The sequence below is a fragment of the Mustela nivalis genome (assembly GCF_964662115.1).
Source record: "Mustela nivalis genome assembly, chromosome: 15".
In the NCBI taxonomy this organism is placed as follows: Eukaryota; Metazoa; Chordata; class Mammalia; order Carnivora; family Mustelidae; genus Mustela; species Mustela nivalis.
Window position 1 is genome coordinate 21,131,723 of NC_139034.1, and position 23,658 is coordinate 21,155,380.

The following is a 23,658-nucleotide window of genomic DNA, read 5'->3' on the forward strand; positions in this document are numbered from 1 at the left end:
TTTAACCAATGTTTCTCAAACTAATATGCAAATAACAATCACCTAGAGATCTTGTTTCTGAATCAGTAATGTGTACCAAATATCTGAAATATTTCTAGAGCTCTCAGATAGGTTGATGTTGTTGCTATAGATCCCACTATGAGTAGCAAGATGATACTGCTTTGTCCTAATCCTTTATTCTTAAGGTTAAATCATCTAAAGGAACATTTAGATTAACCTGAATTAAGAGATCATTTTTAATTTAACTGAAAGAAGTAAAGTCCTCCAAAGTTACTTTACCCAGGAACTGACTGACTTTTGCTGCTCCTCCTGTAGCCTGCTTTGCTATATAAAGTCCCTTGGTCACAGCAGGACTAACTTCCACTGGTTTTTCTTCTGGTTGAATCCGTTCACGGAGTTTAGAAGCACCTTTCTGGATTGCTTTGCCGGTAAATTCAGCACCTTTGACCAAACCCCAGCTCACCCAGGAAGCACCTTTTTATACGAAAATTAAGAAGTCCACAATATTAGAGCTGATTATACCTATAAACCCTTTAATAAATCAAAGGAAAAAAACCAAGGAATTCAATGTTCAGATCCTAAACGCATCATAAGCTTTTAAGCCAACTTTACAATTGTAATTTTCTACCTGGAATATACTTTTTCTAAGTAAATTTATCTTTCAGTACTTAGGTCACAGATTACTCAGTAACATATTTCTGTATACTCTGCTGCTACTACAACTTGTAGGTATCTATACATTATTTATCACACTATTATTACTATTGTTAGGGACTAATTTTGGGTTTTGGTGCTAATAACACAGTATTTGGCTTGAGGACCCAGGTTTCCTTGTTCTTGCCTTAGTCCAGGTACCACTTTTCCTCTATGAAGTGCTGAGGGGTTTAGACACAAATAATGCAAATTAGAAACCAATAAACCTGCTAGATCTCAAACATCAGGGCAGAACTCTTGCTTGCTTGCTTTAGACAAAAGGCACAAGGCAGGGTCCTGTTCCTCCCTCAATCCCAAACCCAAATCCCATGATCTCCACACCTTTTAATTTATAACATAAACCTGAATGACAAAGAGAGAAGAATACTCAATACATAAGAAGAAAACAGGAAGCCTAGATGGTTTGGCCATTTCTCATGAGAGTAGTTCCCAGTCCTTTGGTTTTGCTCAATGTTTCTTAGAGCATACACGAAAAATGAGACTGTCAAGACAGAAAGCAGGATAGCATAGACTTCTCTAGTGAAAAGTCCCTGTGTACACTTGAGGAAAGGAGAAGTGGGAAGAGATGGAAAAAGAAAGGAAAAATCCCCAGGAGAATAGTTTCCCCTAAGAAGAAGAAGAAGGCGTTACCTTGCCTTGGAGAGCTTACAATTTTAAATATTTCCTTTTTGGCTATACCCTGAAAAAAGCAGCTTTTAAAGCTAGACATATAAGATACCTAAGTATATTCTCCAAAGGTATGTGGCAAGGTTTTTATGTAATTACTCTGGCCGGTGAGTGAGTAAGCATCCAGTGACATGTGAAAATCCTGTTTATTTAAAAATATGAACAATGAAAAATAAAAATAAATAAAAAACAATGAAATAAAGTTGCCAAGTGGTAACTGATTAGAAAAACTGTTGTGTTTCTCTTCCTGTTTCAGTCAACATTTCCACCTCTAGCTCAAACACTACTCCCACTGTCCTCCCCTGCAGGAGGACCATGTCTCAAACCCAGACAAGTATCTTCCAGCAAAGAATTCCCATAACAATGTAGGGACTGAAGACCTCTATTAAAAATATACATAAGGTGTTTGCTGTTAATTTACAGGTTGAAAAGATTTAAGAAGTAAAAAACTGGCTGAACTTGAAGAAGGAAGACTGAGAAATCATAAATGACAATGAAGCAAAGGAAAGCTTAAGTAGACTATACTCCTACAATAAAATAAACAAGAGGGACAGAGTCCATTGATGACTAAGAATAAATGGAAATTAGATAAGTGAAAATTCATAAGATTGAGAAAGAGAAATACTAGATGCAAATTATAAAGAAGTTATCACCATGAAAGAGTGTATAATAGAGATAATACTTTAAAACCTAAGTATTACAATAGAAGATCAGGAAATGTAGTATTTTACTGGTAGCTATTAAGATCTTTTAAATGGCATGTATAGAGCAAGATACAGATTTACTCTATCCATATTAATCTTATATGCAACCATTTAATGGCATGCCATCCAGGCAATGGATGTTTGCTGAATAAATGAGAAATTGCCAGATGACTTAAAATGATCTCACTCAAATCTAACCCAATGAAGCTGGTACTCTTATCAGTCTATAGTTGATGATCCTCTACCTCTTCCCAAATGAGCTTATTAAAATCGCCATCTAAAGTGTTTGGCAGTTGCCTTCTTAAATGTGTAATTCTAGCCTTTCAAGCCAATATGCTACACAGGTAAATTTTAAGCAGTAACTTCATGTTTTTTCACTTTTTATATTCACAAAACACCGTACTGTAACTTTTACTGATCTTCACACACTAGATAGGAACAAACCATGGGATAAAGTGATTAAGCTCTTTAGTTCCCTGATTACTTATCTTTGTATAGAGCCTGCATGAATCAGGTAGAAACTGTCTCCGGACAGATCAGATCACTTTCCCTGGAGTAAATCTTGAATATTTTCTGCCACTTTTTTTTATTACCTGTAACTTAAGTATTTGATGAGCTAGTTGGTTTTCATTCTACCTATTAAAAAGCATATAAAGAGGTATATACTCTGAGTGAGTGGCAGTTAAATAATTTTAATGTAACCAACTATTAGGGCTATTGTTAGAACTGAGGAGATAAGAAGAAAAGAAAAGAGTTGTAAAAGCCTACTAAAGTCTCAAGTAGTAAAGCAGTCCCCTAAGTGTTATCAGAGTGTGATTTTTGCTCATTTTCAAATGATGCACCACTCAGATTTTTTCTGAAATCTCTAAAGCGATCTGTCCCCAGAATTAGCTGATTCTAAGGGTACTCTGCTCTTTGAATAGAACCAGTACATGTAATCTGTGTGGTACTTAGGAGGCCTAAAACTTAGTGACATAGAGGGGCACCTGGGTGGCTCAGTCGTTAAGTGTCTGCTTTTAGCTCAAGTCATGATCCCAGGTCCTGGGATTGAGTCCTTCAATGGGCTCCCTGATCAGCAGGAAGGCTCCTTCTCCTCTTCCACTCTCCCAGCTTGTGTTCCTTCTCTCACTGTCTCTCTCAAATAAGTAAATAAAATCTTAAAAAACAAACAAACAAACAAACAAACAAACAAAAAAACTTAGTGGCATACAATACTTTCCAAAGGTAGCCAAATAGTATCACCTGTTCATGTTCTTTCAACATGACCTTGACATTCCTCCCATTGAGATGTGGGGTAGGTCTATGTCACATCCCCTTAAATCTGTTATCTTCTTGTAGTGAGAGATACTGGAAACTTCTAAGAATTTGTTAGAAAGGATATGTGGCTTCTGCCTGTTTCCTATATCATTCATGCTTGGAACCCTGGGCTACCATGTAGAAGCCTGACAAGCTTAAGGTTGCTAAGCTGTCAAACACATGGAAATCATGTCTAGGTACTCTATTTGGCAGTCCTAGATTTTGAGCTCTTCTAACCCAGATGCCAGATTTGTGAATAAAGGAGACTTCAGATGATTCCAGCCCCCAGCTACTGAGTCACTAGTCAGTCTTTGGGTCTTCCTGGCTGAGGTCCTGCTATCATGAAGCAGATGTAAGCCATCCTTGTTGTGGCCTTTTGGAATACCTGGCCCACAGTACCACAAACAAATGTTTGTTGTTTGATGCCATTAAGGTTGGGATGGTTTGTCACACAGGAATAATAAATAGAACTATCTTGAGCAGTAAGAATTAAAAAAACTTAAGAAAATAACCTTTGAAATTAGTTATCTACTTATACGCGAATATAGGCAAAATTTCTGAATGCTGACCTAACAGCCTAGCAATCTCTAAAGTTATAGGACAGGATAGTAAGAGTGAAGATTTTTCTTTAGAATGTCTTTGAAAATCTTTATCAAGGCTAAATTTTAACTATTAAAACTGTAACTGAAAAACATGGCTTTGTCTTATCTCTAGCAGCTCTCTGACATGGGCAAAATATTATGTTAGTTCCTAGTTAATTAATTTTCACTTATTTTAGTTTGTTGGTTTTTCATGTTGAAGGTTTCCTCTGCTTTAGACATCTTTATTATTTTAATGGGTTTTTAGTGCAGTGATGGAAATCTATATTGACAGTCTTTTAAATGACTGGTCAAGATCTCTTTACAGGGTCACAAATTTGGCTTACTAAAGAGTGACTGGCAATGTTTTTAAAAATAAAATAGAAGGTCTAAAAATCTGAGAGCTAAAACAGTTGAAAAGCCAAAATGTTAACGAATAAACGTGGAAAGAATGTCAGTAACGATCATTCTGGTTTGTTTGTTTTTTTAAAGATTTTATTTATTTATTTGACAGACAGAGATCATAAGTAGGCAGAGAGGCAGGCAGAGAGAGAGGAAGGGAAGCAGGCTCCCTGCTGAGAGGACAGCCCAATGTGGGGCTCCCAGGACCCTGGGATCGTGACCCAAGCCGAAGGCAGAGGCTTCAACCCACTGAGCCACCCAGGTGCCCCGATAATTCTGGTTTTAAAATAACTGATCTGATATCCTTTCTAACCAGAATTAAATAGTACAGTCTACATCCCAAACAGCTTAGCTATAATCCTCAGGTCTCTTCATACCTCCATTGCAGTGTGGTTAGGGAATGCTACTTTACTTCCAAAGATGGGATGAGTTCCTCATCACTTTTTTTAGAAGAAGAGGAAGGGGGAAAAGGGGAGAAATGGATTGAAGAAGAATTTCAAAGAAGAATGGAAAATAACTAATTTTATGTTCAGAAGAGCTATCCTGAGAGCCTGGGGATTCCCAAAGATTTTGACTACCAATTTTCCCTAGAGTGAAACAGAAAATAGTCAAGAATTTCTACCTATGTGATAATATATAATGTTCTAAAAGACTAGTTCCTCTGTTTCAAAGTATTTATAAAATGATCATTTAGAACCAAAATACAAAATACTGTCCTTCTAAGTATTCTCTTATGTATTCCAAAGGTTTCACATTATAGGGGAAAAAAAATTAACATTACTGTTATACCTGACAAAATATTTTGAGCCACTTTCTCACTCCATTCAGGTAATTCCTTTGCTTTTTCTTCTGAAACTGGTTCATAGGGTACAATGTGACTCAGATTAACTTCTTCACTTGAAGTGTCTTTAGCCTAGTAAAAATGTTTCAAATGTAAAACAATAAAGAAAAATTATAATGGGAAAATATAATAAGCATTATGTAATAAAATATTAAGCCAACAAATGTTAGATATAATTAATAAAAATACCTCCAGCCAACATAGTTACCAGTATATTTTATAACAGAAAGCAAAATACCACAACTGCCATAAAGCTTAAAAATATCCTGGTCTTATATAAGGTCTCCCTGGAAAGTAAGGTTTAAATATCAACATACTTCCAATATAGCATTTATCAAATCATATTTAAACTGATGAGATTATGAGTTCCTTCATAAACTTATCAACCCCTTGATGGCAGTATGCACATGATACTCAGTAAGATTTAAAACATTTGTTATATGACTCAATCAGTAAGGAAGGATGTATCCAAATAAACTGGTTTTGACAGAAATCAAGTAAAAGCAAGTAAAAATATATAAACACTGCTATTCCATCTAAATGGAAATAGGGACACAGATATACCTGCATTTTGCTAATTTAACAGTTGTTATGAGAACTAGAGTCAACACTTAAAATGTCAAAGCTAAATTTATTCATTCTAAGAAATTAACAGTAGGCTAACTCAGACCTCATAATACTCTAAAATTTCTTGAAAATCAAACTTCCCAATGGAAATATGAAGAGAACTTCACTTAAAATATAAAACATTAAAAATGAAATGAAAACTTCTGTGGGGGGAGGGGAAGCCATTCCTAATTAAAACCCAAAGACAAAATGAACATAATATTAGGAACTTCTATCTTAAATAATGAGCCAAAGTCCTAATACATAGAAAGCCCCCGGAAATCAGGAAGAAAGACTAGCAATCCAAAATGGACAAATGACAAGAGTAGACATCCCACAGGACACAAAATTCAAAGAACCCCTAAGCAGATACACAACACCACTCACAATAAAATCAATGCAAATTACGATATTCCAATACACAATTTCTTATCTATCAGACTGCCAAAATACAGAGGCTGATCACCCACTCTGTGGACTAAGCTATGAAGAAACAGGTTTCCTATGATGCCGGTGGAAGTGCTAAAGAGTATAGTCCTTAGGGAGGGCAACTTAGCAAAATCTATCAAAATTACAAATGTATTTATTTTCTGACTCAGTAACCCCACTTCTAAGAGTGTATCTGATGAATTACCTGCAAATGTATGAATTAATGGATCTACAAAGCTACTCACTGAAGCGGTTTCTAATAGCAAAAGCCTACAATCATCCAAAGACTCAATAGATTGGTTAGAGAAAACTATCATAAATCCATACAATGAAATATGAGGTAGCTATAAAAAAGAGTGAGAGGGTTCTCCATTTATAACACTGAAAGATCCCCAGAATTTATTCAAATAAATTATTTATTCAAATAAATTTATTTATTCAAATAAATTCTTATACCTTTGGTATAAGAAAGGGAGAGAAATCTGTTTTTATTTGCTTTTACCTGCCTCAAGAAACCTAGGGAAGAAACACAAGATCTTGATAAAAAGTGATTACCTACTATGGCAGGGACAATGACATGGACAAAAGTGGGAGTAGAGTTTTTCAATGTATATACCTGTTTATATAATTTGATTTTTTTAGTTAACAAATTAAATTTCTTAAAAATAGAAGTTTTAAATGATGTGAAAAATTTCCAAACATACTAAGTAAAAAGAAAGGCGCAAAACAGTATGTCTTCCATTCATATTCTTATGTGAATGTGTGCATATACACGTATATTCACACACAAAATAAATGTGTATGTTTATATGTTTGAATGTATCTGCAAGGATAAGAAGCTAGCAATAATATATCTAGAGCAAGGAGGTAGGTGGCTAAGGGATAGATAGGAATGGGAGGCAGAATTACTTTTCACTAAGTACCATCTGTATTTGCTTTTTATGCAAATTAAAAATTTTTAAAAATTTTTTAATAAATATATTTCTTGGCACGATCTTGGACTCCCAGTGTCCTCCACAAAGCTGGTCTAAGATGTTCAACATAATCTACAAATAAATGTAGAATATTCAAGGGGTACTTGGGTGGCTCAGTTGGTTAAGTGTCTGCCTTCAGCTCAGGTTATGATTCCAGGGTCCTGGGGTCTAGCCCCATGTTAGGCTCCCTGCTGGGCAGGAGTCTGCTTCTCCTTCTCCCTCTGCCTCCATCTTGCTTGTGCTCTCTCTCTCTCTCAAATAAATACAATTTTTAAAAAAAAATTTTAAAGTGCGGACTATTCAAGTGGTATGATAATGCTAAGATAATTATTGAGCACTTACAATATGGAATAAAACAATTAACAATACAAAACTTTGTAATTCAATACTCACACAATGGTATTTTCTTTCTTCATGTATTTGCTTATGTTACTACTTCTGCCTAGAATCTCCTTCAAACTGCTATGTGTATGACCAAATTTTGCTTCATCTTTCAGGAGTTATCTTAGTCACAATGCCCTCTCAGAAGCCTTCCTTACTGCTTCCCACACTACTATAGGCTCACACTTATTGATGAAGCTAGGTTGTATATTAGATGGTGCAATCTAGCCTACTATATAACCTATGTACCTTCATCTAATGATCACACTGGCTAGAAATCCTCTTTACTAATCTGTCCTCCCCAACAGACAAGAAATTTCTTGAGATAAGAAATTTAACTTTTCCAGAATGCTCAGCATTCTAGCACTAAAAAACCTTACTGAACTTCCTGCCACTTGGAACATATCATATACTCAGGATCTAAGAAATGAAAAACTACTAAACATATTTTTTAAAGACTTATTTACTTATAAGAAAGTAAATGCTCAAGTGGGGGGTGGAAGGGCTGATGGAGAGGGATAAAGAGTGTCAAGCAGACTGTGCTGAGCATAAAACTGGATGTGGAGCTCAATCCCAGGACCCCAAGATCTAGACCTGAGTCAAAACCAAAAGTCAGATGTTCAAGTGACTGTGCCAAGGTGTTCCACTACTAAACATATTTTTAAAAAATTCATTTTCTTTCCTGATAACCATCCATAAAGAAACAAGGGACTGAATAAAAATGGTGGTGTAAGAAAAAGCATACGTAACCCCAAGATTCTGGTGTATTAAGGAAGGTAGAGAACAACATTAATGTAAATACAAAAATTTCTCAAATACTTCAAAAAAATCTATCCCCCAAAACATAGAATATCTTTTAAAACAGGGTAAGTAACAATATTAAACAATAAAAACAATATTAAAGCTGATTCTAATTATTTTTGCCAGTGATCAGTTTGTGAATTTGGAAGTTGCTCTGCTTTAGTAAACAGGGATAAGACTTTATAAATAATTGAAACTGGTAAAAGGTACCATTAGAATAGGACACACACACATACCACCTTATTGCTTTTTTACTTACTTTATTTACTTTTTTCCCCCTTTTTCCTTTATGACGCACATCCTTATTGTCTTGGTCCAACTGTCTTACATCAGTGCCACTGGCTTCCTTCAGTTGGTCAGAGGAGCATCTAGCTCTTCCAGGGATTTGGAATTCATTTTCTCCTTCTGCCCGGTTCCAGTTTGCCTAGGAGGTAGACTAAACCTTAGATCAAATTTGAATTTTCTCTAAATTGTGTTATAATAATGTGCTTGTTCAAACACTGATGTGTTTAACAGTCTATAAGTACAACCACTTTTGCCGGTCTTTCCTCTATACTTTTATCTCATCACCAAACCTCAATCCCTTGAGTTCTTTAGTTCACAGCATATGGGCTTAACCAAATTTCTAAAGACAAAGCATAAAAGATAAACTTAGAGAAGTTGTTAGTATAAGCTATCACTAAGTCAGATGTAGCTACATTTGAATTTAATTAAATAACAAATGGTAAGTTTTAGGAAACGTGTAAAACTAAATGCCATCAAAGGCAATGAACAAAACTCATGTCCAGTTTAACCACTCTGCATTGTTGGAAGACTGATTTTGTTTTCTGTTTTTGCACTTAATATTGAAGGCATTTTGCTCACATATACTTTGCTGAATGAATACTTAAGAGTAAAGACAAGTCAAAATTATAGCTAGTAACTAACTTCCATTTACAGTTGGAAGTTCTGGGACAACACAGCAAACTAAAAATGACGCGCAACCAAAAAGTAAACATATAAAAGTAAGATAGGTCCAATGAATGTAGGGGTAAAGGGAAAAACTGCTCCGTGATAGATCTGAAATAATTTTTTTTTTAAAGATTTTATTTATTTATTTGACAGAGAGAGATCACAAGTAGGCAGAGAGGCAGGCAGAGAGAGAGAGAGAGAGGAGGAAGCAGGCTCCCTGCTGAGCAGAGAGCCCGATGCGGGACTCGATCCCAGGACCCTGAGATCATGACCTGAGCCGAAGGCAGCGGCTTAACCACTGAGCCACCCAGGCGCCCTAGATCTGAAATAATTAAGAATGTCATTTCATTCAGCCAGTAAATAGCAAAGCGAAGACTTGAACTCTTCCCATTTGACCAAGTTTTTGCCTTTGTCAACTACTCTCCATGAGCACACTGAGGCTACACACATTTCTGTAAGGGTACCACATGTTTTGTTACCATAGTTTAAGTGTATAGCATTGGCTATGGTAAAGTGTATGTTGATCACCAGATCATTCTCATAATACGGTCTGTACACCTAACGCTAGAGAGGACCCTGCTCTTATGCTTAGTGAGTAGTCTGTTCTTGTCACCTGTGATCTTTTCAAGATAGGTGTAGAATGAAAGTGTATTCTACTTCCTAAGAAAACAGGGATGGAAGTTTTAAGACTGAACCCAAAGGCAACTATTTTGCGAAATATTCCCTGATCTCTTTCCTGAACTTTTATTTCATTACCTGTCATCATCCTGCATTGGATTATTTAGCAGAATGTAAGTGCCTGAGAATAGGAGCTATTAAATGGTATCTTTAAAGTCAGTCTCTTGTTCTGTCTTCCCATCCATCATTTAACATATTACCTAGTTAAAGAAGAGATTCTAAATATACATTGACTGAAGTGGTGAATAAAAGAGTATACTATCATGCTGTCAATATCCTTCAACTTCAGAATCAAAAATATTTCCCCCCTATTGTCGTACATCAGGATGGGAAAGAATACCTGAGAACACCTCTCCTTAATACTCTGTATTTTAACTCCTTATGACAGATCAACACATGGGGAGAAAAAAAAATAAAAGCTTCATTAGGCAAGTTCATAGGATGACAGACCATATTTTAAACTGCACTTTATTTTCTCTTTATTTAGTTTTATTTATCACAAGAACAAAGATGATTCCCTCAAGTAAAACCTGTTTCTTCCTCAAAATGACAATCATATCCTTAAAATGTCCAACATAACCCATCTGCTAATACCAAAATTACCTTCACTTCACCATTCAGTCCCATTAGGCTTTTTTTCCAATTGAACAGGAAGACTGGTGATAACAAGAGCTAACATTCACAGAACATTATTACTTGTCAGCACTGATATAAGACAGTTAATGTATTAAACTTTAATCTTTACTACAGCCCAAAAAAGTAAATATTATTCCCATTTTATGATAGAGAAACTAAAAAGATCAATAACTTTAGTAAAACAGCTATTAATGCAAGAGTTCAAATTCAAATCCAGGTAAACTGACGCTAAAGCCCCAAATCTTTTTCACTATTTATGGCCAATTTCTAACTAGTATTTGTGAACACACGAGCAAATTATATATTCTCATTTTTCTAATTTTGATCATATAACATCCTATTACAATTTCTTTAAAAATGAGTGCTTACATTAAAATAGATTTCATTCTAAAGATGATCACACAAGTTACCTGAAGCCGAAGGTCAGACATCTGTCTTAATAAATCCTCAAAAAGTTCTCTATCATCCTCTGGTAATTCAGAAGACAAGACAACCCCCACAAAGCATCCTGACGCTTGTAACATGGTATCAGGAAACATGTAGGCTCCCACCGTACATTTAAGAACTGGAGATCTATCAGGAACTAGAGGATACAACCAGTCACAAACCTGAAAGGATTTAGAAAAAAAAAAAAAACCAATGAATAAAACTAGGTTTTCACTGGTTTGAGAATTGTTATACCATAGAACATTTCAAAATTCTAAATGCATTTTACAAGACTTTACAAAATCATGAGCATCAACAAATCCCCACTAAAACTTAGCCATTTGCTGGTCTGATCTTTGTGTAGATCACTCACAAGAACTGTCCTAAAACTGTTATTGCTCTACTATAGTCTTCAAATTAGTGGCCTTAAATAGCCCACAGATAACCAATAATGAGTTTAGTTTAAAATAAATAACAAAGTAAATTAAGACTTTCTTTATAATTCAAATTAGACATGCTTTTGTGGAAATAAAATCAAACCATTTTCAAGTACATGTATTTACTGATTTAATGCTTGCAATTCCATGAAGTTAGATATTGTCATTTTATGTACAAGAATATTGAGGCACAAAGAGGTTAATTGCTCTGAGTCTATGAAAAAAGTGGAGACAGTATTTAGACACAAGCAATCTGGCACCAGAGAAGCCAAACAATTCCTTTAATTAGAACCCAGCATTTACAGAGGCATCTGGGTGGCTCAGTTGGCTAAACATTTGACTTATTCTGGCTCAGGTCACAATCTCGAGGTCATGATAACACAGAGTCTGCTTTGAGATTCTCTCTCTCCTCTCCCTCTGCCCCTCACTCCACAGTACACTCTTAATAACAAAATCTAAAACAAAAAACAAAAAAAGAAACCCAGCCTTCACAATGCTGCTTAATTTTTTTTTTTTTTACTAAGTCTGAGAACCTGATGTGACATAGCTAGAACATTACATTCTATCAAAATATTGTTAAATGAATCAAAAAGCATGAAAGATTTCATATAATAAAAATGGAAAAATCTGGTACACTGCCATCATCTCTGACCAACAGAATAAACCTAAAAGGATCAGAGTATCCAAGTCTGATTCTTTCTTGGAAAATCCTTAATAAACCCTTTTTAAATTCTTCTTTTATAAATTCTCTTTTTCAGTCACCTCAAACACCACTCTTCTTCATCTTTTACAAGTCAAGCTTTAGAGAAGTCATAATAAAACTGATTACTGTGTCTTCCAAAGTATGATGTATTGCCATAAGTGGTATATGAAATGACTTTAAGTAATATATCAGATTATTTAAATTTGAATAGTAATGTATTTCAATATATTAAGAAGAAATACATCTATCCCTCAACTTCCCAGCTGTTATATTGGTTGGGATAATAAAATTAACAAATGAGACATTTATTTATCTATTTATCTATGTATCTTTTATCTATTTATTTAAGAGAAGGGAGGTAGAGCAGAGGAAGAGGGAGAATCTTAACCTTGAGACCATGATCTGAGCTGAAGTCAAGAATTGAACACTTAACTGACTGAGGCACCCAGGAACGCCAACAAATGAGACATTTAAATTGAAATACTGAGGGGCGCCTGGGTGGCTCAGTGGGTTAAGCCGCTGCCTTCGGCTCAGGTCATGATCTCAGGGTCCTGGGATCGAGTCCCGCATCGGGCTCTCTGCTCAGCAGGGAGCCTGCTTCCCCCCCCCCCTCTGCCTGCCTCTCTGTCTACTGTGATCTCTCTCTGTCAAATAAATAAATAAAATCTTCAAAAAAAATTGAAATATTGAGAAAGTAATAATAGCAGAGATATGAAACTGACAAAACAAAGTTGCAAAGGTTGTACTTAAAAGAACTAAAATTTGATAAAGTTTCCTTTATTGTTATGATTTCTCTACATTCTGGATACCTTGATTTAACTGGGGTATCCAAATCTTCTGAACCAAAACTTTATAGACCTTTCTCAAGATCTATTTTTTCTCAATTATCTACCTGTAATGGTAGATCATTACGGGTTGGAGGGCTTATCCCCCACAGGCTGATTTCTCCCAGATTCACTTTCAGAGAACAACCTTATGTCTAAGTTCTAATGAACTGACTACAAATTTAATAGGTTTAAAAAGTATATTAAACTAAAACCTAAAGAAATATAGTTTTTAGAAACCCTAGAATTCTATGCCTGCCTACTTAAGACCAAATTAATTTCTAATTTCACAAACAGACCTACAGGGATTTCTGCAGTTTAAGAAGTTATATTTTAAAAAATTTTATTTAACTTCTAATACTCAGTTGATTTAGTGTTTGTTTTTTAGAACAGAGACATTCAGTGAACACATGTTAACTGCCTTTAGGTCACTGTTAGAAATATCTGAATACATGAAAATAAGACCCTCTTCAAGAGACTCAAATTAAACTTTGGGTGCAATTTATTATTTACAACCAAAAATAGGAGATACTAGAAAGATTAAAAACACTTTATTTAAAGCACTCAAACAGGACAAATTTTTACTAGAGAACAAATCATTTTAATGGTTGAGCTCATGTAATCAAGTAGAGTGTTTCTGATACTCACTTTCCATCATCTCCAGTAGCCTGAGCCCCAAAAGTTTTTTATTTTTATTGTACTTTATTTTATGTATGTATGTATGTATGTATGTATTATGAATGTGTGTACATTGGGGAGGGAGAGGGAGGAGAGAGAGAATTTTTTTTTTTAAATATTGTATTTATTCAGTTGAGAGAGAGAGAAGCACAAGCAGGAGGGGAAGGGCACAGAGAGAGGGAGAAGCAGACTCCCTGCAGAGCAGGGAGCCAGACGTGGGGCTCAATCCCAGGAACCTGAGATCATGACCCAAGCCAAAGGCAGATACTCAACCAACTGAGCTATCCAGGTATGCAAGGAAGAGAAGAGAATCTTAAGCAGGCTCCATGCCCAATGTGGAGCTCTGCTCCATAACACAACCCTGAGATCATGACCTGCTCTGAAATCAAGAGTCTAACACTTAACTGACTGAGCCATCCAGGCACCCACTCACCTCCCCAACCAAAGGTTTTAAATTCCAGTATTACGACACAGCTCTACTACCAGGTCAGCAGAAAGTATTACAGCTTTAATCAGCCTCCTCACAATTCCAATCAATAATGTCCACTCTTTCTACCTCAAAGATTCTTCCTAAAATAACCTACAGAGATATAAAATATTCTTCCTATCCAATAATGAAGTCTTTTTATTTTTTTCACCAATGCCCACAATAACTCCTTTAAACACACCTAGTAAGTCTCCAGTTATCTTTAAACAACTTTCAAGTTGATTCCATGTAAAACCTGCGTAAGAACTGAAAGTGGAGTATACCAAAAAAGACAAAATCAATCTAGGTTACTACTGCTGTAACTAAACCAACTGCATCATCTGGACTCTGAACAAAAAGACCTGCTTTGCTCAATCATCTTCTTTACATGCATGCAAAATTCTTTGTTATACCCAGTGTAAAGGAGTCCTCATTTCTAGAACCCAATTCTCTGTACTGATGTCCAGTTTTTAAAAAACAGATTGTTATTCCAACATCACCTTCAAAATACTGCCTTTAGAATATTTCATTAATTCCACAGCAGTGCCCTAACAACACCAACTGTTATTTAGCAACAGTTTTTACTCTTCAACCAAGGGCATGCCAATAAATTTATCTGCTTGGAATGTTAGAAATGCATCTTAAATTATCACCACAATCTCTACTTCTATACCAAAGTTTCTTAACCTCTGCATGATTAACACTTTGGGTTAATTTTGACTGATGAAAATGATCCTGTTTAGAGGTTTAGCAGTCCCCCCGGCCTCTATCTACTATATACCAGTAGCAGTAGTACAACCCACCTCCCACCTGTGACAACCAAAAATGTCTCCAGACATTGTCAAAATGTCCTTGGGTTGGAGGGTGGGTAGGTGGGGGGATCATTCCTGGCTGAGGACCACTGTTCTACATACTGGGCTGGGTCTAGCCCAGATCAACCCCTCAGGTGGGGCTTGACAACATTTAGGCAGTTTACAGTAACACATTCACATGAGTTACATAAATCACTTTTGAAATTGAAGTTGTTAAGTTTCTTCTTCAGTAAAGAATTAAAATTTTAAGGATGAATGCTCTGATGCCCCTTAGGTCTTGTCATCACAATTTTAATATTGAAACACAATTTTGAAAAAAACATTAACACAATTTTGTAACTTTAAAAAAAGAAGCTATTAAACACATAGACACTTAAGGCTCATAAATTTCACAGAATATATTAATAAAGAACTAGAGTGATCTTTTTGCACTTATTGTCATGGACCCATAATAAATACTGGAAAATAATAATAATGTATATATACATATTTCAAATTATGTTTACATTTTTCTTTGGCTTACCTGAAGAAACCCAGGAGGACGGTTTAGAACAGTATCAAGAGAATTATCTAAGAACCTCACAATTCGAAGGTACCCTGGATATGAAGGTGCACTAACTTCCCCTGCAGGATTTACAAAAAAAATCTGTACTCCATTTGGTATCAAAATCAACTCATCTGCATCTAGCCCTAAGGTCTCAAGAGGAGGTGGCTGAGAATGATTCCTATAAAAGTCTTCTCCAACTGATGAAAATTCCCCAGATTCTGTTCCATAGGATACAGTGTAGTGACCCTCAGCAGCCTGAGGAGTATAAGCAGGAGGTGCTTCTGCTGGGTGACTTTGAGATGGTAAGGATAAAGAAGTAGGTGCAGAAACCAACCCTGTACTCGCTGTTGAAGTGTTCCCATTTGCTTCAGTGTGCTGAGGAGGTGAACTAAAGGACTGAGGCTCTGGTGACTTTTCAGATACGTCTTTAGGTGGAAATTCTGGATATAACTTGGGCACCTCCTGAAGATCATTCCGTAGAGAAGTGGCAAGACCCTTCTCCAGAATTTCCAACCTGGTACGTACATTCTGCAGTGTTTCTTTCATTTTCTGTTGCATCTGTCTAGCAGATTCCCACCCAGCACCTATGTGTTCAGGCTCTGTTGATGATACGCTGATTCCTCTGAGCAGGTGTCCTATTCCTTGCTTATAGTAGTTCTTTGCTTCTTCCTTCTGACCTAATTCATCTGTATTCAGTCCCTTATTAACAAATAAAAAGGCCTTCTTGTATGCTTCCTTGATGATCTTAATTTCAGCAGGTTCTCCATTTTGTGGCTCTTGCTCCATTTCTGTCGAAGAGAAAATATTATTTTAATTATCTAATTTAACTATTTGTTTACTGAATTATCATCAATTTCTCCTACCTAAACATATTTCAAGAAAAGAGGAATTCTAAATTCCTAAATGCCCTTGTTCCTAAATCCTTAAATAAAAACAGGGAGAATAAGTTAGAATATATCTACTGAATAATTTTCTTGTTACAGTTTCATGTAATAAATAAATGTTTCCTACCATGTACCTAATGTTGGAACCAAAGAGCCTCATTTTAAAATCCATTATAATATAAATCCAGATTATATCCAGCTAATTAAAAATGAGGTTGAGGGGCGCCTGAGTGGCTTTCTCAGTTAATCATCTGACTCTTGATTTCAGTTCAGGTCATGATCTCAGGGTCGTGAGACTGAGCCCTGAGTCAGGCTCTGTGCTGAACAAGGAGTCTGCTTTGGATTCTCTCTTCCTCTGCTCTTCCTGCTTATGCGCACTCTCTCTCTCAAATAAATAAATAAATCCTTAAAAAAAGTGTATAAGTGTAGGTATGTATACCTACATATCAAAGCTTATGTTGCACAGTATGCTGAAAGGTTTCCTGAAATAATGTGTCACTGGAGAAAATGAAAAGGAAAGTGTGGGGAGGGGTGGGGGAGTGGTGATGATGGTGTAATTCCATGGGTCAGTTGCTAAATAGCATTTCTTGCTACAATCTTCATCTTGGGAGAGAAAAAAAAAGTTTAGCAGGGGAAAAACACCTGGAAATCTATCAGGGGAAATGTAGTGGGGAATTTCAGCACAGAAAGTAAAAGTCTGCATGAAAATACTGCGTTTTTAATTTGGGATTTATTCCAGGATTTGATATATTCTCAGAAGTCTCTGAGAAAATGCATTTCACAAGGGTAAGAACTGCAGAATAGGACTTAAAAGAATAAAAAAAGATTTTTAAAAATAATACCTGTGATATCCCTAATCACAGTTAAGAGCTTATAAAGTGGCTTGAAAAGACAAAAACCGTTATTACATGATTCCACATACTTTTTTATTTTTAAAATTTCTTTTAAAGATTCGAAGGTGCCTAAGTCTCTCAGTTAAGGATCTGCCTTCAGCTCAGATCATGATCATGGGGTCCTGGGATCCAGTTGCCTCAGGCTCTCTGCTTAGCTGGGAGCTTGTTTCTCCCCCTGCCCCTCTCCCAACTTGTGCTCTTTCTCAAATAACTAAAGTCTTTAAAGAAGAAGAAATAATAAAGATTGATTTATTTATTTAAGGTGAGGAGGGGCACAGGGAGAGGGAGTCTTAAGCCAACTCGGGTTGTGAGTGTGCAGCGGGAGGCGGGGCACTATCTCACCACCTGAACGGAAAACACCCTGAGATCACCACCTGAGCCGAAACCAAGAGTCAGCAGGTTAAAGGACTGTACTACCCAAGCGCCCCTCGCATACTTTCATTTTTAAAGTTGAGAACAGAAAGTTTTGAAATGTCAATCTGTAGTATTAAATAAAACATACCCGCACCAGTATAATCATGTTAAATCCCAACCTAAACCCTGGTTCCAGATACAAATAGCGCATTTATTTTTTGAAACATTCTAGTAAAAGGAGTAAAACGTGTTTGGTTCAGACATAACTATGTGTGGGTGTGCATATGTGTAAACTTAAAAAAAAAAAAAATCCCGGGAGAAAAGGCAAAATTCTGAATCAAATACCTGACAACTTAGTTCAACCCCACAAGTCCTAAAAGCCAGTAACAAGCTACCAGCAACATCACAAATAGCCTCCAATACAGAAAATGCTCTAATGCCTGCCTACCTGGCCCTTTACAAAAAAAACGAAGATGGAACTTTTTCAAATACCTGTATGCAACTCACTCCAATAGCTTCCCATCCATTCTTGTCAGAGGAACTACACAAATGACGTTTCAGAAAGCCCCACAGGTGAGAAAGTACCAACATAAAACCCTCCTGTTTCAAACAGGTTTCCTATAAAATGTCTCCAAATGGGATCTGTTATTGCAAAGGACAGCAATTGAGAAATAGCTCCGTTTGTAACTGGGGACATTCTTACATTTCCTTTTTCTTGGTTTTGCTTTTGGACATTTCAAAGAAAACGTGCTGAATTCTTACATATTTACCGGTATTTCAGAAGCTGCAAGAATTTGATCGCAAATCCATTGTTACAATGCAAGAAAGTAAATTTCGAGGATCCTTAAGTGACAGAGTAAAACAATTCATTAGTGGGTGGGAAAATGAGCCAACTCGACGGTAACGCAATAATGCCGTGTCACGAAACAGTGCACATTCCAAGAGAAACTTTTTCCAGACATAGAAATTAGGTCGGAGAGGGCCTCTGCGATGCTGGATCCCTAAGGAACATGAACAAATGCACTCAAAAGAGCAGAACCCGAACGCTATCCATGCCCCCAAACAATTGCTATTGGTTGCTGACGTTCTGTAAAGACCACCGAACTTTCACGAAGCTGTAAGGGCGCAAAACCACAGCCATTTTCGAAGCCAAGTAAACAGCGCGTATGAGGCAGCAGCGCGTATGAGGCAGCACAAGAATGGTGGACAGAGATGTTCCAAGTGCACGATGAAAGGGGTGCGAGTGGGAGGCAGCGTTAGCCAGTAAACAGGAGTGAAGGGCGTAGGGAGCGCGGGGCTCAGAGGTCCCATAAATATACGACGGGGCTAAGAGAACTTCGCAAAGTATCCTCTCGAAATTGTTTCCTTCAACTAAAGTTCCACGTCTGATACTTGGATGAGGGCTCCGGGCCTTCTCTACCCTGCCCCTCCCCCCGCCCGGTCCGGCCGCGGGGACCGGGGCGCTCACGCGACCCGCCCGTCTCGGGGTGGGGGCCCCGCGTCAAGGGCGAATCCTTCCCCGCCAGCCGCTGCCCCACCTGCGCCTTCCAGACCTCGGGCGCTTCGGCGCCACCTGAAGAGTTCCCCGCCCGGCTGCCTCAGCCCAGCGACCAGCTCCCTCAGACGCCGCGCCGCTACGAAGCGTTGGGCCGGGACGGGTCCCGTGGTTCTTAGCGCCTCACACGCGCGCGCGACCCAACGCTGGGACTCACAAAGCATTCCAAGTCGCGCGCTCCAGAGCGCGCCACGTCACGCGGCCGCCCCGCCCGTCAGCCCTCGCTCCCGCGGCAGGAACCCACAGGTCGGCTTTCGCGAGACGCCCACTGGGGCTGATTACCCACGGCCCGTGCAGCCCAAGTCCTGCCCACGCTGACCTTCAAAATGGTGTGTGCGGAGACGTCACTCAGCTTCGAATCGCAGAGTCCAGCTGAAACTCTGCCGAGAGAAAAGGACGAGGGCAGAAGGCCCTCAGAGAATGACGCGAACCAGGCCCTCAGCGCGGACCCCCAGTCCAGGTCTTCGCGGCCACGTCCTCAGTCCCCGCGCTTGCGCAATATCTTTCTCCGCCGCGGAACCAAGGCGGCTGGAGGGGCTAGGAAAGAGTGGTGGGCAGTGAGAGCCGTCACGGCTAGAGGGAGCCCTGGACTCGGTGCACGTGGGAGAACAAAGGCTAATTCTCTCAACTCTTCTGGAACCTAATCGTTGTTATTAATGTATTCTAAGACAGTTAACCTCCAATGGTAAAAGTCTAGAAGTGTGCGCGCGCGCGCACTACAAGTCTGTGTAACAGAGATCAATGTTAAATTCCTGACTCCTCAGAATAAATAGCAACCGTACGAATACCATTTATGAATGTGAGAGGCTAAAAGGGGAAAAAATCAAAGTGAACATACCTTACCTTTTCCCAAAACGTCTTTAAAATTACTAAAATGCTGTAGATGACATTAATTAATGTCGAAGTTAAAGATGATGAACACTGGGCAAGGCTTTTAAGGTAGGGGCCATTTGGGAATTTCCCCAAATCCAAGAAAGGTAACAGTCATCCCAGAGAGAAAAACCAGTTAGGAAGATGTACGTTAGTACAATGGTTTAAATGATTTTGCTCTTCTACTCCCTAAAAGAATTCTGGAATATGTGACTGTGCGTGCACCTTTCCCCTCATTTTTAGATTGACCATACATAAAAATTTTCATCTGATGTAAATAGTTGCAAAAGATGCAAATTGTTTTATGGTAAATTGACATTTTAAAATAAAACTGCTATATAACCCTTCTAAATCGTAGACAGTGGTACCTAAATACCAGGCAACTTGATATCCTTCATCAATTTTTTAGAACTACAGGAACAAAATTGTCTTTAATATGAAATCTTACATCATTCCTTTTATTTCTGAATCTGTATTTCCTTAGTTCTTCATGAAATTTTATCCCAATACAGTATTTCTTTTTCGGGAAAGTCTTTTCTTGATCACCTATCATACTTCTCTGCATCATTAGTACATAAACTTAAATCAAACTTTAAGATACTGAAATAGCCATAAAAGTTAAAGTGTTTAAAAACATGAAATTTCTAAATACAAAGTCATATATAGAAAACCCTAAAATTTACTACAGAGCTACTAACTACATCAAAGTTGCAGGATTAAAAAATCAACATACAAAAATCAATAGTATTTCTAAACACTAGCAATGAAAGTTCCAAAAATGAAATTAAGAATGTCACTGAGAATACTATAAAAAAAACAACAACTTGGGAATAAATTTAACAAAATAAGTGCAAGACTTCTACACCCCAAACTACAAAACTTTGCTGAGAGAGTTTATTGAAGACCTGAATGAATGGAAAGACATTCCACATTTGAAGACAGATTGAATATTGTTATAATGGCAATATTCCCCAAATTGATCTACAGATGGAACATAATCCCTAAGAAAATCCCAGACAACTATTTTGAAGAAATTGCAAACTAATCCTAAACTCACATGGAAATGCAAGGGAGTCAGAATACCCAAAACAATCTTTAAAAAAAAAAACAAAAACAAAGGTGAAAGGACTGACATTTCCTTTGTTTGTTTTGTTTTGCCTTTTTCAAGTTTTTATTTGAATGTCCATTACTTAACAGTCTCATATTAGTTTTAAGTGTAGAATTTAGTGATTAGTCACTTATATACAACACCCAGGGCTCATCACTACAAGTGCCCTCCATTAACCATTATTCATTTAACCCATCCCCCTGCCTACCTCTCTGCTCCAGGAACCCTTGGTCTGTTCTCTATAGTTGAGTCTGTTTCCTGGTTTGCTTCTCTCTTTTTTTCATGGGTTCATCTGTTTTGTTTCTTAAATTCCACATATGAGAGATATATAGTATTTGTCTTTCTCTGCCTGATTTATTTTGCTTAGCATAATGCTCTCTGGTTCTACCCATGTCATTCCAAATGGCACCATTTCATTCTTTCTGATGGCTGTGTAATATTCATATACATTTGGGTTCTTTCCATAATTTAGCTATTGTTGATAATGCTGCCATAAACATCAGGGTGCATCTCTCCCTTTGAATCAGTACTTTTTTTTATCTTTTGGGTAAATACCTAGTAGTGCAATTGCTAGATGGTTGAGTAGTTCTATTTTTAACTTTTTGGGGAACCTCTATACTGTTCTCTGGAGTGGCTGCACCTGTTTGCATACCTACCAACAGTCCAAGAGGGTTCCTCTTTTTTTTTTTTTTTTTCTGCATCCTTGCCAATGTCTGTTGTTTCCTGAGCTGTTAATTTTAGCCATTCTGACTGGTGTGAGGTGGTATCTCATTGTGGTTTTAATTTGTATTTCCCTGATGATGAGTGATGTTGAGCATATTTTCATGTGTCTGTTAGCTATCTATATGTCTTCTTTGGAAAAATGTCTATGTCATCTGCCCATTTTTTAACTGGATTATTTGTTTTTTTTGGGTGTTCAGTTTTATAAGTTCTTTATATATTTTGAATACTAACCCTTTATCAGATATATTACTTGCAAATATCCTCTCCCATTCTCTAGATTGCCTTTTAGTTCTATTGCTTGTTTGCTTCACTGTGCACAAGCTTTTTATTTTGAGGAAGTCCCTATAGTTTATTTTTGCTTTTGTTCCTTGGTCTTGGGAGACATATCTAGTAAGAATTTGCTATGGCCAGGGTAAAAGAGGTTATTGGCTGTGTTCTTCTCTAGGATTTTGATGGTTTCTTATCTCACATTTAGATCTTTCATTCATTTTGAACTTATTTTTATATATGGTGTGTAAGAAAGTAGTTCAGTTTCATTCTTTTACATATTGCTGTCCAGTTTTCCAAATGGTGTCCAACACCATTTGTTGAAGACACTCTTTCCTGTTGGATATTCTTTCCTGCTTTGTTGAAGATTACTTGACCATATAATTATGGGTCCATTTCTGGATTTTGCATTTTGTTGCATTGATCTATGTGGCTGTTTTTGTGCCACTACCATACTATCTTAATCATGATAGCTTTTTATATAAATCAAAGTCCAGAATTGTGATGCTTCCAGCTTTGCTTTTCTTTTTCAAGTTTGCTTTGGCTATTCTGGGTCTTTTGTGGTTCCATACAAATTTTAGGATTGTTTGTTCTAGCTCTGAAAAATGCTGGTAGTATTTTGATAAGAATTACATAAAATGTGTATTGTTTTGGGTAGTATAGACATTTTTACAATATTTGTTCTTCCAGCCCATAAGCATGGAATGTTTTTCCATTTCTTTTGTCATCTTCAATTACTTTTATCAGCATTCTATAGTTTCAGAGTACAGATCTTTTACATTTTTGGTTAGGTTTATTCCTAAGTATCTTACTGCTTCTGGTGCTTTTGTAAATGGAACCGATTCCTTTATTTCTCTTTCTGCTGCTTCATTATTGCTGTATAGAAATGCAATGGATTTCTGTACATTGATTTCTGTATCCTGTGACCTTACTGAATACATGTGTCAGTTCTAACAATTGTTTGGTGGAATATTTGAGTTTTCTATATAGAGTATCATGTAATCTGCAAGTAGTGAAAGTTTTACTATTTCCTTTCCAGTCTGGATGCCTTTTATTTCTTTTTGTTTTCTGATTGCCAAGTCTAGGACTTCCAGTACTATCTTAAATAACAGTGGTGAGAGTGCACATCATGGCTTTGTCCTGACTGTAGAGGAAAAGCTCAGTGTTTCCTCATTGAAGATTATATTATCTGTGGATTTTTCGTGTCTGGCCTTCAGGATGTTGAAGTATGGTCCCTCTATCCTTACTTTGTTGAGGGTTTTTTGTCATGAATTGATAATTGTACTTTGTCAAATGCTTTTTCTACATCTATTGAAAGGATCATATGAATCTTCTCTGTTCTTTTATTAATGTGGTGTATCACATTGATGGATTTGTGAATATTGAACCACCCTTGCAGCCCAGGAATAAATCCCACTTGATTGAGGTGAATGATTCTTTTAATGTACTGTCGG

At 37.1% G+C, this 23,658-nt stretch overlaps 1 protein-coding gene across 2 annotated transcripts in view; it reads right to left on the reverse strand.

The window, feature by feature from the left end:
* The window catches only part of SPART (spartin), a 38,559-nt gene extending 18,697 nt beyond the window's left edge, over positions 1 to 19,862 (reverse strand). Inside the window, exons 1-6 of one of the 2 annotated variants that reach the window (XM_082701504.1) lie at positions 19,556 to 19,862; positions 15,527 to 16,338; positions 11,068 to 11,265; positions 8,652 to 8,816; positions 5,150 to 5,273; positions 280 to 474 (exon numbers count right to left, since the gene is read on the reverse strand). In XM_082701504.1, coding sequence (XP_082557630.1) covers positions 280 to 474; positions 5,150 to 5,273; positions 8,652 to 8,816; positions 11,068 to 11,265; positions 15,527 to 16,336 — 1,492 coding nt within the window. In that variant the 5' untranslated portion in view covers positions 16,337 to 16,338; positions 19,556 to 19,862. The other variant, XM_082701503.1, reaches the window with a different exon arrangement.
* Between the last annotated feature and the right edge of the window lie 3,796 nt (positions 19,863 to 23,658).